Source organism: Amborella trichopoda, chromosome 7 (assembly GCF_054954075.1).
Source record: "Amborella trichopoda isolate Santa Cruz 75 chromosome 7, AtrichopodaSantaCruz75HAP2 v2.0, whole genome shotgun sequence".
NCBI classification, from domain to species: Eukaryota; Viridiplantae; Streptophyta; class Magnoliopsida; order Amborellales; family Amborellaceae; genus Amborella; species Amborella trichopoda.
Genome location: NC_142342.1, coordinates 13,293,558 through 13,308,919, shown reverse-complemented (window position 1 = coordinate 13,308,919; position 15,362 = coordinate 13,293,558). Strand labels below are relative to the sequence as shown.

Here is a 15,362-nt window from a genome sequence, read left to right as displayed (position 1 = left end):
TAGAGAGAAAGAGCAATTATTCGAGAGTCATTGATGTGATTTTATTTTTAAAAAAACCTAAGGTTAAAGCCCCTTTGATTTACTCCGACATCTTACCTAATTCGCTTGCTCTCTCTGTATTAATAGTTTTAAAAGGTTAAAGATGTACCCAATTCTTGTTGTAAAAGGTCGACTTGAACGGGATCATAGGGGCCGGGCCTCTATGTTAGGATATAGATATCTCAGGTTCATATTGATATACATCATTATGAATGTATATGGATATCTCAGGTTCATATTGATATACATCATTTTGAATGTATATGTACATATCTCTTGATAAGGTTAGGTATCTAGAAGATATACATCATTAAGGTTAGGTATCTAGAAGATATACATCATTATGAATGTATATGTATATATCTCTTGATAAGGTTAGGTATCTAGAAGGTAGAGACCAAGTAGTTACTCGGTCATCAAGTTATCATACCATATTTATCTCATGTAATTGTATGTCTTATATATATATATAGGAACTTATTGATGTAAATATTCATCCAAAATAATGAAGATATAGCCGATTGGGATTTGGATATGTTATTTATCTCATGTATTGTATAATCCTCCTCTGTATATAGAGGAACTTATTGATGTAAACATTCATTCAAAATAACATAACGCTTCGACCTGATGTCGTGTTCTCTTTTTTTTTTTCTTTCTCTTTTTTTTTTTCTCTCTTTTCAATATTTTTGTGCTCCTACAAATTCTAACTCTTTTTTTCTTTTCTCTTCATTTAATCTCTCCATTTAATATTTGTGTGCTCCTACAAATTCTAACTCTTTTTTTCTTTTCTCTTCATTTAAGGCTTCGGCCTGAACCACGTATATGTTGTGTTCTTTTCTTTTCTCTCAATTCAATATTTGTGTGCTCCCACAAATTCTAACTCTTATTTTTTTTTCTCTTCATTCAATATTTGTGTACTCCCACAAATTCTAACACTTCTTTTTTTTTCTCTTCATTCAATATTTGTGAGCTCCCACAAATTCTAACATAGCATTAGAGCAAGGTTGATATCCTCTTCAGATCCAAACCTTCTTAACGCTGGTGTTGATATCTTCTTCAGATCCAACTAGGGCTGGTGTTGATATCTTCTTTAGATCCAACTAGGGCCGGATGTCCAGTAAATTGGGTATGCTTAGCAAGAGTGCTATTTCCCATGGGTCCATTGCTGTGGTCACCGAACTTTTTTGAGGCTGTGGAGACCCACCCATCTGTTTAGTGTTGCTTAGATGTACATATATGCATTCCAAGAAGTGGCACGTAATTTCATTGAAGTCCGTAATAGGTCTAACTGAGAAAGCTGGAGCATGCTTTTTACCCTGAAAACTTTTCAAGTGACCAATGACACAAACATATATTTCATTCTTTACTATGGGCATCTCATTACTGTATGTAGCATCATTGACCCATCTATGTACATCGATTCTTCTAGTACCATCATCGAGGATGAATTGCACATTCGTGAACATTTCCACTTTATGAGCCCCATTCCAACCAACTTAACATTGTTTGATTTCAGAGCTTCAACACGCAATGCTAGAATTATCATATGATGATACTTGGCTTATCTGCTTCACCGTCATGGGTATCAAGGTACTATTACCACGATTCCTGCATGAAGAGGGAGAAGGTTAAGAGGATTGAGTAGAATCCTTGAGCAAAATTTATTGCGTTCACGGGTTTGGTGCTATTCTAAAATCTCTTCGTTTTGGGGTTGTTTCCAAAAAAAAAATTGAAGAAGTAGAGAAGATAAAAAATGGGTCTTATTTTTTTTAAGATGTGCTAAAAGCTTAATTTTATTGGCATTTTTTTTTTATATGATGGTACTAGAAAAGAAAAAAAAATTGTATTTTGAAAGTGGGATGTTGCTTCGCATCCAGACCCAACTTGAGGGGGAGAGTAGAGAATAGGAGATATGGAGATGAAATGAGATGAGCAGAGATGAATTCAACATCTTTAATGTAACCGCGATCTGGACAAGAAAATCCAGATTTTGGCTCAGTCCAACTACTTTGTAAAGGAAAGTTATGGTCATATTGATTCAAGAGTTCCGTCTCCAGATGATGAGATGAAGATCATCAAATGAGTTCTGTTTCTAGATGAGGAGATTTAGATGATCGAATGAGTTCCGTTTCCAGATGAGGAGATTTAGATGATCGAATGAGTTCCGTTTCCAGATGAAGAGATTTAAATGATCGAATGAGTTCCGTTTCCAGATGAGGAGATGAACATGATCGAATTTCTCGATCATGGTTGATGATCAAGTTTTCACTTGATCCTGTTTGATAATGGAGTCTTCCGTTACTCCATCTTGTGTGCCTCTAGAAAGAAAAGAAACCTTTGAGAGAGAAGATCTTCATAGAGGAAAACTAATGATCATTTTCTTTTAGAGAGAGAAAGCCTTTAGATCTTCAAAGAAAAAGACTTTAGGGAGAGAATAGAAGCCTCTAAGAGAGAAGATCTTCAAAGAAGAAGACCCTAGGGAGAGAATAGAAACCTCTAAGAGAGAGATCTTCAAAGAAGAAGACCCTAGGGAGAGAATAGAAACCTCTAAGAGAGAAGATCTTCAAAGAAGAAGACCCTAAAGAGATAAAGTCTCTAGAAGAAAGTAAAGAGCAACCTCTAAGAGAGAAGATCTTCAAAGAAGAAGACCCTAGAGAGATAAAGTCTCTAGAAGAAAGTAGAGAAGATCTTTAAAGAAGAAGACCCTAAAGAGATAAAGTCTCTAGAAGAAAGTAGAGAGCCCAATCAAGGTTCTTTTTTGGAAGACCCAATACCTTAAAGAGATAAAGTCTTTATAAGAAAGTAGAGAGTCCAAAAAAGGTTGTTTATTGAAAGACCATGGTAACATGTAAAATTTATCATGGATTTAATCACTAGTTTTTTTTGGTAACTTAGTATTATTCAAACTCTAGATGCTTTGTGTCAAAACATCTTGAGTTTGAGATAGACATCTCTTGATAAGGTTAGGTATCTAAAAAGTAGAGACCAAGTTACTTGGTCATCAAGTTATCATACCATATTTATCTCATGTAATTATGTGATTGTTCTCATATTTATCTCATGTAATTGTGTGATTGTCCTCTATGTATAGATGAACTTATTGATGTAAACATTCATCCAAAATAATGAAGATGCAGCCGACCTAAACCACGTAAATATTGTGTTTTTTTCTTTTCTCTCTATTCAATATTTGTGTACTCCCACAAATTTTAACTTTTCTCTCTATTCAATATTTGTGTACTCTCACAAATTCTAATACTCTAGAAAAGGCCCATGGGTGAGCAATTGGGGTGTATGACCCACTCATGGAGATGGATGGACCACCACATTAGAGGGCCTTTAAATTGAAATACAAATTTGAAATTGTATTTCAATTTTAAATACAATTTGTAATTATAAATTTGTAATTTGTAATTTGTAATTACAAATTTGAAATACAAATTTAAAATAAAAGCTTAGAAGACCCTGCCTTCTAAAAAAAAATTCACATTTGAAACAAATGAAAAAAAAAGATTAAATGGCTAGCTGAACTTCTATGATAGAACCGGATCGGTAAGTTTTAAAACACCGTAACAAACAATTGATCTCCACAACAATGTTTGACCATAACAAACAATTGATCTCCACAACTCATCGTTTCTTCGTCAATATCACAAAGAAATTCGTTTGATATGGCTACAACTTTATCAAAATAAAGTAAAGCCTCACCTCCAAACTCATCGAAAATTATAATTCTGGCGTAAAAAAAAGCTAAAAACCTTTAAATCGACCATCTCAGTTTGACCATTATAGGTATGAAAAAAACTTAGGATTCCATCCCTAAAAATAATGTATATCTAGATAAAACTATCTAGACAGTCCATTTCGCTTTAAAAATACGCGTTAGCGAATATGCAAGATCTAAATCTTTTTTAAACTTCAAATTTCATAATCAATGTTGAAAATTGATTTTAAAGCCATCATGAGTATTTCTGATGCTCAAAGTGCTTTGAGACGAGTATTTGACGTGAGGCTTTCTTTTTCTTTCATAAAGCCTAGGCATTATAGAAACTGTATTCATATTACAAAATATATTATCATCAGATAATTTAAGAAAAGTATGTAATATATTGCTAAGGGTGAATGATGTGATATTAGATTATTTTCAACACAAGGATGTGAAATTACAAGTGAAATTAGATTGCTGGGGGGGAAGGGGGGGGGGGGGGGTGTTTCATGATTGATTAGGCATAAACTCAATAAATTTTTTTAAATTATGCGGCACATCCAAGTTGTTGAATTTGACATTCAATCACTATTAATCTTTTTATTGGTCTTATTTTAAAGTCTGTTCCAGTACCGGGATGTAACAATCCTAAAATTTCAAAAAAAAAAAAAAAAAAAAGGAGAAAATATGCTTTTAAATAGGTGATGTTCTGTTCGAATATGATGGTCCTTGAGGACCATCACTATTTTCAAAAGATTTGCCTTTGCCTTTACTTTTTTTCTTTTGCCTGCTTTTGCCTCCTGCTGCTTGCAGCTGGCAACGTCCTTTAGCGGACGTGGTTTTCGTACGATAAAAGTCTGCTTTTAACGCGACACCTCAGGTATGAGGTAGAGCGTAATAAAACAATATAATAATACGTTATAAGAATTTAAATAGGGGATGTGAGCACTCCCACCTTAAAACAAAACTTTGAGATCTCTCTCTGGTCGAAACACAGTGAACTTCTCTCTCGAACCGAATTCTTTTATCGGAAGCTCCCTCTCAAATAATTGTGGGTAAGTGATATCGTCTTTCTGAAAAATAGTCTATTTTTAATAAATAGTGATATTTCCGTCTAGGATCTTTATTTTATCAGTTTTGTGTGTAAGTGACCTCATTGTCTGGAAAAATAATCTATTTTTTTAAAAAATAAAATGAAATAATTATTTTTGCTTATTATCATGAATTTTAGGCGCGATAAATTTTATGCGCACGTGACCTCATTATCTTGAAAAATAATCTTTTTAATAAAAATTGTGATATTTTACCTATGTTAGAAATTTTGAATGATGTAAATTAGAAAAATAAATTTATTTATTTTTCTTGTCTATTGTTAGAAATAAATGTGATATTTCTGCTTTTAGTAAAATTGTGATATTTCTTTCTACTGTTTTGAATATTTAGACATTGTAAAATTCATGTGCAAATGACTGCCTTATTATTTAAAAATTGACATTTTTGCAATTGATTATAGTATTGTTGTGAAATGTTTATTTGTGAATTGATATTCCATAAATTGTGATAATTCCGTATTCTTGAGTTTTTATAAGAGTTTTTTTTTCTATACATATTAAATTGGCAATTATGCTAGAATGCCTTTACAAACTGCTACCTTTCTAAATTTGAGCCCAAAATATTTGATTGGTTATTTTTGAAATATTATAGGGAGTGACTGTTATTAATGGTTTAAGTGAAATTCATATTAATGGTTTCAGTGATATGTTGAGTACATGATATTGCTGCTTTCGAATGTTTAAAGAGATTTAGAAATAATTTAAGTATGCAAGTGGACTCATCCGGTTCGCCGGTGAGGTATAAGTGGACCTATCTGGGACGCCGGTAGGGATTAAGTGGACTCATCCGGTACACCGGTGAGGTATAAGTGGACCTGCAGGGATTAAGTGGATCTATCTGGGACGCCGATAGGGATTAAGTGGACCCATCAGGACGCTGATGGGGTATATAGGTGACCTACTTGGGACGTCAGTAGGGTATTTTGTGAAATCCTTTGAATTATGTACTGCCGTTAAAAGTGTTATAAGCATTTCAATTACTCGGATTATACTTAATCATGCATTTATTGAAAGTGAAACTGTTGATGCATTTCTGTTAATAGATCTCATTTTGGAAAATATTGATATCTTTCAATCATGATTATTTTTAGGATTATGATGATCACTTACTGAGTAGCCAAACTCATCAAACTATGGTAAACATTTTTTCAGGATAACTACGGATTCATTTTGAGTGCTAGTCAAGATCAACCTTGGAAGATACTGATGTTGTGCTAGCTTTCTTTATTTACTATGTAAGACCTCGCCACTGTAAATTTGTCCTATCAATAGATGTATGTATGTTTTGTCCGTCACGTCTCAGGAATAATAGTATTGTAAATTCTTGGGGTGTGACACGGGATTAGACTATCCTAGGGATAGGCTTGTACCGGAATTGGCTTATCTTGGAATTGGTCTCGGATATAGTTGTTTGCAGTTTGGATAACACCTGATAAGAAACATGAATATTCAAACTGTCTGTGGTGGGATAGAGTTGTCCATTGTTTGGATTGTCTGGAATAAATGAATCCATAGAAATTTAATTGCAGTTTTTGTATAATTATTCTACAATTAATACTATATAATCCCATTCATTGATGGGGATGTTAATACTTTATTGGACATGGTTTCTATGCGGTCTGTATAATCCCATTCATTGATGGGGCTGTTATTACTTTGTTGGACATAGTTTCTATGCGGCGAGCCTGCATATTGTAAAAATGCGGGCTCGTCAAATAATATATTTTTAAACTATAATTTGATCCTTATTTTAAGTGGATAGATAATTCTTAAAAAAATTTGAAAACTAGGAATAATAATTATATTTAAAAAAAATTTGGACTGTTAGTTACACTTATTTTTAAAAAGACCACCTATTTGCATTCATCTTTAAGATGGATGATTTATACCTTTGGACTGTATACGATAGCAATGCGGTCCAGCCCGTATGAAACAAATTTCTCACTTTGTTTACATACAATGATGTTGCAATTTGCAAACAAAGATGTATATAGGATAAGAGTAATTATCTTATAGGACCTTCCGCTGTCTAAAATTTCAAAGGATTACTATTACACTAGCATAAATCTCTAAAAAAATTTATCACGTGGATGAAAGTCTTATTTTTCTAAAGATTTGTACCAATTTTAGTGGTGCTCGTCCAAAGTCCTATACAAAAGGGTGGGAGAGTGTCTATAGGATCATTTCTCGAGGATAATTCAAGACGCATTTTAGAGTTTCCCTCCTTCAAAATTTTCAAACTGGATTTATTTGGCGCCATGGCGGGCGGGATTTTTTACTAAACTGGAAGTCCAAGACTCTCTCTCTGTGAAAATTAGTGAGATGAGGTCGAAAAGGAAACAGCTCACTATTCGTCAGTTCGGTCAACGATCTCTTACTTCTCTGTTCCCCTCCATTGAACCCAGGTACCCACTCAAAGCCCTAATTTCATGATTCCATCTACCATTCCTTTCCTAATCTTCTTAGTATGGGGTTTCTATCCCTCCAGGGTTCCTTTTGTTCAAATTCCCCTGCATCTGCTTGTTTCAGGTGTTAAAGCATAAACTAGATATGGATTTTCTATCTGTGGTGAATGCTTCTTTTTTGTGATCTTGTTTGAATTGATCACATTTTTCTCTGTGTACTAGCTCAAAAGTTTCAAAAGTGAATCCAGAAAGTTCTGGTTCATTAATATCGCTTTCTGATTTCCTTGATCGAAAATTGGACAGAAGCAGCACAGATAGTGGAGATAAGGTGGGTTTGATTTCTGATTTATTTTCAATGTATTTTTTTTTTATTATTATTTAGAGAAGAATAAGGAACTGAAATTTGAGCCCACTTTTTATCTTCTTTTGCGGATCTTTTTGCAGGGAATTTCTAGTGTTTTGTCTCCAATAGGTGGGGAGAGGACTGAGCTTGATCATGAAGGAGAAGTAATGAGGCCTGGACTATCACCGAAGAATGGTTTTCTTGATGAAGCTGTGTTTCGGTTGTTCAAGACTAAGGAGGAGGCACCCGTAGGTACATGAGAAAAATCTAGTTTTTCCTTTTCAAATTGAGCAAAATTTTTAAGTTTTTATTTGGGCAAATAGATTTGTGGATAGCTCTCTCTTCTCTCTCTTTTTTTTACCATTTTTTTTAATAATTGGGTACCACTAGATATTAATGCCTGGTTGGAAGCTGTATTTACAAAAGCAGCTACAGAAACATTAGGTATGCACAAGGTGAGCTTTGCAGCTGAGTGAAGCATATTTTTAATTTTATTTCTCTGCGGTGAAGTACTCAAGTGGAATTGATCTCGTGAATGAGAAATTTAAAATGTGTTAGCAATGAAATGAATACAGAGGATGGGAATTTATGGGAACAAGAGAGTTAATTGATTGTGAACTTTCAAAGAAGAAGGTGTTGAAGTCTTTATGGATGAGCAGATGAATCATGTAAAGGAACATTGCTGTTTTTGATATTGACATAACGATTGTTATTTCTATTGCATTTCAAGTGGAGCATACCAGACAAACACATCTAGTTGAACAAATGTTCTTACCAAAAAATCTATTAAAGGCAGAAGCCACCCTCAGCTGGCCAGCGTCTGGCATATGATGTGGTGGGATATATTATAGCATATGCATCTTGAGCATGATTACGTTCTTTAAGTCATATAAAATCTAACCTAGACCAATTTTTGAATGTCGAGTAGGAGGCATCTACTTGCAACTGAACTGAATGAAGATCCATGATCTTTACACCTGGGATGCATCAGTAATATCTCCGCATCATGGGTGTAGCAACTGCCTTGTCAAAGTTTGAGGACAGTACATGTAACCCATGTAGAAAACATTGTCCGAGTCATTTTCAATTGAAATTTCCAAGAATTGTCGTATTCTGATTTACTGATTTCAAGAGACCAATCTTGGAAAATATATTGATCCACCCTATTGAATTAATTCCATAGTGTTCAGGGATGAGTGTAATGGTAAACCGACGGGTGCTTTGCATTGTAATTGATGAACTTGTCTTTCATTTCGAGTCTTCGCATAGATATTTCAAAAACAGTTCTACCTATTTGAAGAAGCATTGAAATAAGTCTTTGAACTTTATATGTCTGCCTTAAGAGATTCATGTATCGAAGCTATAACTTATCTAGGCATTTCTTGTGTGATCAACATCTGTAAATTTCTGTGCACTTCTGTTTGACTGCATGTTCTACAACTAGTTGTAGATTTTATTTTATCTTATTTCAATGTTAAAAGAAAACGAAAACATCAACTCCAATAAGCTGATGTAACCTTCAAACTCTGGTTTCATGATTATGTTGGTAGTGATCAGTTTAGGATTTATATTGCAGAGATCTGCAATTTTGAAAAATGTTTGTTTCATAATAAAAAAAGGTGAAAAAATATGAATTTTTTGTAAGCTTAATTTTGTAATCTTAGCATAAATGTTTAATGTAATTGAGCTAAGATGGGAGGAAGTTAGGAACAATGTTTGTACTTCTTAAGGATTCCATGGCTCAGTGTGCTTATGCATGAACACTACCATGATGGATGGCCTTTGGGAATGCTCTTGTACTGCTACCAAGAAGAAAACAAAATTATCATAAGGACAAGTGTTTTAAAACTCTTGGACTTCTGGATTTAAGGATTGAGCATGAGAGTTTACTTATGTCCTTATAAGCAAAGATGGACATGAATCTATATATTTTCTGTTTGTTGAAACAACTGACAATCCTATTATATATACCATAGTATGTACTTATAAGGATAGACAACAACAACTTATTTGGGGTAAGGCAAATATTGATAAACGTGAGTGGATTATGGATTGATGCCAGGGGAATTATGGGGCTGTATGGAAGAAAAAAACTAAACCAGAAAAGGTACTGTAAAACATGAAGTACATGCTTGCACAAAGGGTTTTAAAGTAGGATTTTTAATAGAACTGGATCTCCAAATTTACATGGAAGTTCTTTGCAGTAATATCCCAATTGGAGGGTACAAAAAATAGCTGGTTCTACACAATATTCATATTTGGTTGGAAAGCATGAAAATTCAGAGCAGATGGAGGATCAATGTTTTTATGCTAGCTTAGCAGATTTAGCACCTGAAACAGTGTTTCTCATTTACTTAAGCTGAGTCTCAATCAGATGTCTAGTAATATTTATAGAAACATTGAGAAATATTTGAAAAAACTCATGAAATTTGGGAATTAGGGGGAGGAAGCCATTGTCTTCACCTAGAAAACCATTGGATCTTAAATTTCAGGCAAAACCAATATATTTCTTTTTTTCTCTAATGTGGTAATGTTTGAGCAAGTTTGCTTCTTATCTGTCGGTATGCATGGGAATGCAATTGCAAGGTTCAATTTATGCATGGCAAGATGATGCACACTGAATGAATCTAGTTTAACACCTAAAGGGTCTCATTATTGCTCCTATAATAAGATTAGGAATTAGGATTTGTCCATCAACCAATCAATGTTTCAATTTACCCTCCCTTAAACAACTTCCATAAAATGGACAACACTCAACCTCTACGTAGAATTTCACTCAGCCAATAATCGGCCCTCCTCGCAAATGACTTCTAGTGATACTCATTACATAGATTCTGCTCTACACATAAGCTCACCTTTGTGTCACATGCTAGTCTTCAAGAAGTTCAAGAAAAACTGTGAATGGAACTGTAGAAAACCCCTTGAGATGTGTCAGCTCATTAACTCAACAAATATTGCCAGAATAAATAGAGATATAACTGAGCCAGAGGAAGCATGGAATCAGTTAGGAGACTTTTTAATGTTTTTGCTATCTCTATTTTCCTTTGGGAAGTAGGGTGCTCCCAAATACTTGAGAAGGAATAAGGGCACATTAGAAACCTAGAAACAACTCTTCAGCAGAGTTTTATATGGTCCTGATTGCTTCACTACAGACCAAGAATGGTAATTAGTCAAGACTTGGAGCCTGTAGCATGCATCTTATTGCCCCTAGAATGGTCCATGTTTATTCACGTCTTTCATTGAGTGGGTTTAAACTTCATGCTAGTGCTGCATGTGTCAGGACCCTTTGTTGTGGGACTTGTAAATTGCGGGGCTTAGGCTGATTGCATTTGCTCTAAATCAATCTGTGATTGAATAGCCAATAACAGAGTATTCCCACATATAGGTTTGTAAGGTGTTAGAGTCTATCTCTCCTAGTCTTCATTTCTTTCCTTTTGGAATTGGTTGGTTTTTAATGATAGGAATTTGATGCTTGATTTATATGGAATATGCTCCGTGAAGGCGTAGGAAGTATATACATTTTTATGCATGAATTATAAAAAAATAGTTTGAAAAATGAATAGAAGCACACAATACTATTTCCATATTTGAATATCAAGATTCAAATTAGAAATGATGAATGTTACTTGGCCTTTTGCTGCTCTTTATATCTACAAGCAAATTTCTTTCTGCTATTTATCGTGGAGTCTTCCTAATGTCACTGATCTGTAGAGGTTTGTAGTAGTTCATTCCTGCATTTTTATTCCTAGCATATCCATCTGTGGCATAGATATATAGCCTTAAGAGTGTGTGATATCTTCCCAGATTGAGATAATAGTTATCAGTTTATTAGTAATAAGATCAACCCCCCAAAAATACAGGGAGAGAGAGAAGCAGAAAAATGAAAAATAAAGGCATTTCCACTTCTTACAATTGGTGTTTCTGTTCTTATTTTGTGGCTCCTCTTCCTTTAAGCATGTTCCTATCTTTTTCCTTTTACAGCAGGAAACTCCTGTCTTCTACTTCTGTTATTTATAGGTTTTCGAAAACTGCTGCACATCAATTTTTTTTCATGAACCTTATCATGGGAAACCATTGCTATGACAACTGTTCGTCCAATTTCTGTCTTGATGATTTGTAGATGTTTCAAAACCTCACTGTTCCTCTACTTTGGTTATTCTTGGTGATGATCGAAAACCAAAACGAAAGGGATGCTTGAATAGGACTATGAATAAGAGAACAAGAACATTCTACAATCACTGTAAGCATCCAGATTTAAGTCGCATTTCACTCAAAAAACAATCGAAACAATTTACCTGTTTTTATTTTTGAAATTTACTTCTCATGAGATGTGTTTCTAATTTTAGATGCAAGTGGGAGTGGATGGTGGGACAGTGACATGGAGGGGCTTGACAGTGAAGAAGTTGGTTGTAAGGAAGTATGGGAAGGCATGGGGTCCACCACCTTGGGAGGACTGGAGTGGCACTGAGTGAATGAATGATTCTATGAAAATTTCAGTTAAACAAGTTTCAACAGTGTTTGAGCTTTCAATGATGATGCAAAACCTGAATTCATGTTTTTAGTTACCATTGTTGTATCTTGTATTCCAACGTCATATCTATGGACTTTTTTTGTGGAAAGAAATGGGATGAAGGTTTTATTTAGTCTTGTAGAGTCAGTATATAATTTGGGTAGGTATGAGGTCCTTTTTCTTCCCCTTACCTAGTTAGCAAATGTTTCCTTGAGACCACCAATTGAACGTGGTTCATTAGATTGTTCTTAGTTTGTTGAATTAAGTTGGATGTAATGGATGTATGTATGGCAGTTTATTTATTATATAAACTAGTGCGGCATGTACACTGCACGTACTTTATGAAGATATAAAATGAAATAATGCTATATTAATTGAGTCAGTTCAAATAAAAAAGGAAAATTCATGTAAATATAAAATATGCATTTTTTATGAATACTATAAAATGTCTGAAATTTTTTAAATTTATGTCCCCTTTCTCCTTCTTAAAATACTCATTAGTTATGTACTCTCAATTTTGAGTTTTGTTGAAGTTTGGTATTGGAGTATTGAAGGTATTGAGAGTATTGAACATATTTATGCCTTTAACAAAGCTTTGTACAAAGAATACTGAGCAAATATAAAACAAATAAATAAAAGTGTTTGGTACTCAATACTAAATATAAGAGAGAATAATTTGGTATTGAGAGCATTGGATATAATATGTAAAAAATAAATTTGTTTCATACTCCTAGTACCGAACTTAATTAAGGGCATCAGAGCTCACTCACTTGGCTTCCTTCATGTCCTTTTTCTCCTTCCTAAAATACTCATTAGTTATGTACTCTCAATTTTGAGTTGTGCTGAAGTTCGCTACTAAGAGTATTGAACATATTCATGTCTTAAACAAAGTTTTGTACAAAGAGTACCCAGCAAATATAAAAAATAAAAAATGGAAGTGTTTGGTACTCAAATACTAAATGTAAGAGACCATAATTTGGTATTGAGAGCACCAATTATAACATGTAAAGAATACATTTGTTTCATACTCCTAGCACCGAACTTAATTAAGGGCATGAATCTATTTGGCACATTTAGAACTTAACAATAGTTTTTGTAAAAAGTGATTTCAATATAGTTTGGGATTGAGGATCTAACTAAGGAGCATTTTGGGCAAAAAGTTTGAATGGAAAAATTTGGGACATCTACAAAAATTAAAAATTTAGTGACATTTTTTAAATATTTATAAAAAGGGATACAAACTATTCCTAAAGGACATGCTCCTGAGGACTATGTTGTCTATATATTCCCATGGGCAAAACCCAACTTAGGAGTATTTTTAGGACCCCAACCTCTTTAATCGATATGCATATTCAATAGAAAAACTATTCCAAATTGCATTATCTGTGGGTTTGAAAACAATAATGTTTCAAAACTGCCAAAATTTTTAATGGTGATATGTAAGTGTTAGAAAACTCTAAATAAAAAAATTTCTTTTAATATCATCATTTAAGGATTTTTAGGTGGTTCCAAATTTTGGATTAAAAAAAAACAGTTTTCTACTTGAGGGAGTAAATGTACAATATGCTTCCGTGGGAGCATAGTATGCACACTATAAATTATTCTAAAATATATTTTTATATAAGTGTGAGGTTCTAAACAATCAAATTAAGGCACACCTTAAGAATTTCACTAGAAGAGGTTGTTTTGATGCTCAAAAGTCTCAAATTGATCATCTCAACCACAAGATGCATGGCCATGAAAAAAAAATGGATTTTAAGTTTTGGAATAGTTAATCTTGTAATGCATTTTTGGATTTTCAAATTTAAATATTTTCAAGTTTTCATAGATTTATTCAATCTACACTATTTATGAAGTTTTAAATTTTATAATTAGAGATGAAAAGATATTTTATGGTTATCACAAAGAGTTCTAGTATTGAAACCAAATTTATCGACATTATTTGAAGGCGCACTTTACTTTGATTGTTTAGAGCTTCGGCCTTATACAAACCACATCCTCTTCTAAATTATAGGATGCAGTTTCTATAAGGCTTAGGCTTTACAAAAAACAAAGTAAAGCCTCACCTAGAGTTGTCGTCTATAAAGCATTATAGGTATTATAAATCTTCATGATGGCTTTAAAATTAATTTCTAACATCGACTATGAAATTTAAATCTAAAAAAGTGGTGCAGATCTTGGGGATTAATGAACATTTATTTTTAGGGTGAAATTGATGATATTGACCGTGGTGTCTTTTTTCTTTAGGTATTGACCATGGTATCCCTTCCACATGAGATGGGACACCCTAATAATCTTCCCCTCCTGTCGCATGAGGGAGGTTCACCTTTGCAAATTAACCTGGTGCTTAGATAGCACCCATGCCAACCATTCTTATGTACAACTCATGCTTGTTTTTGGTCAAGGTCTTCGTTATCATATCCAATCTATTCTAGTCAGTTTTGAGTTTTTGCTAGCAGTAGTAACTTCTTATTCAGAACATCCTGAATCTAATGCTAACGCATGTCAATATGTTTTATCCTAGAATGGAAGCTAGCATTCTTGCTCAAGTGAATAAGCTTTGATTTGTCACAATGGATGATATACATGTTTTGTTTCAAGCACAACACCAGGAGGAATCTCTTCTTCCATATCATCTCCTTGCAGGCTTATATGACTGCAATGTACTATGCCTCAATGGTCGACAGAGTCACAAACTTATGTAGTTTGGACTACCAAGATATATCTCCCCCTGTCAAAATAAACAAATATCCTGAGACTGACTTCCAAAGTCTATATCTTTAGCCATGTCTGCATTTGTGCACCCTTGTAACACATGTTTATTAGCCCCAAAGATGAAACATACTTTAGATGTTCCTCTGAGATATCTGAAAATCCACTTAACTGCTGCCTACTGTTTCTTGTCAGGATTAGCAATGAATCTACTCACTACGGCTACTGTATGTGTGATATCTGGCCTCGTGCACATCATGGCGTACATCAAATTTTCTAAGACCGACTCATAGGGAACTTTATGCATTCCTTCCTTCTCATTCTCATTTGAAGGGCTCTGCTTGGCACTCAACTTGAAATGGCTTCCAAGTGGGGAACCATTAGGTTTTTCCATGTTCATATTGAACCTTTCGAGCACTTTCTTAATGTACTATGACAACCATTGCTCCCCAACCTTTATGACAAAAGAGATCTTCATACCCAAGATCTGTTGAGTAGGTCCAAAGTCCTTCATGGCAATGACGTTGCTCAA

General features: G+C 34.0%; 1 protein-coding gene and 1 pseudogene across 2 annotated transcripts; one reads left to right on the top strand and one right to left on the bottom strand.

Moving 5' to 3' along the window:
• Window positions 1–689: 689 nt before the first annotated feature.
• LOC105420234 (replication protein A 32 kDa subunit A pseudogene) lies at window positions 690–1,533 on the bottom strand (annotated as a pseudogene).
• Window positions 1,534–6,989: 5,456 nt separating this feature from the next.
• LOC18428597 (RNA-binding protein) lies at window positions 6,990–12,473 on the top strand. Of its 2 annotated transcripts, XM_006837913.4 has the most exons (5): window positions 6,990–7,265; window positions 7,488–7,593; window positions 7,710–7,860; window positions 11,729–11,848; window positions 11,955–12,473. In XM_006837913.4, exons 1-5 carry the CDS (start codon window positions 7,183–7,185, stop codon window positions 12,074–12,076), a joined length of 582 nt encoding a protein of 193 aa, XP_006837976.2. In that variant the 5' UTR covers window positions 6,990–7,182; the 3' UTR covers window positions 12,077–12,473. The 2 variants fall into 2 exon arrangements, with proteins under 2 accessions (XP_006837976.2, XP_020519474.1); XM_020663815.2 differs by lacking the exon at window positions 11,729–11,848 and having other exon boundaries at window positions 7,038–7,265.
• The last annotated feature ends 2,889 nt before the right edge of the window (window positions 12,474–15,362 follow it).

What these genes read in the sequence shown, in the direction of transcription:
- LOC18428597 (XM_006837913.4), top strand. Translation starts at nt 7,183, where the DNA reads ATGAGGTCGAAAAGGAAACAGCTCACTATTCGTCAGTTCGGTCAACGA. An exon ending in TTCCCCTCCATTGAACCCAG is followed by an intron (nt 7,266 to 7,487) that starts GTACCCACTCAA and finishes TCTGTGTACTAG; the next exon opens with CTCAAAAGTTTCAAAAGTGA. An exon ending in TAAGGAGGAGGCACCCGTAG is followed by an intron (nt 7,861 to 11,728) that starts GTACATGAGAAA and finishes GATGATTTGTAG; the next exon opens with ATGTTTCAAAACCTCACTGT.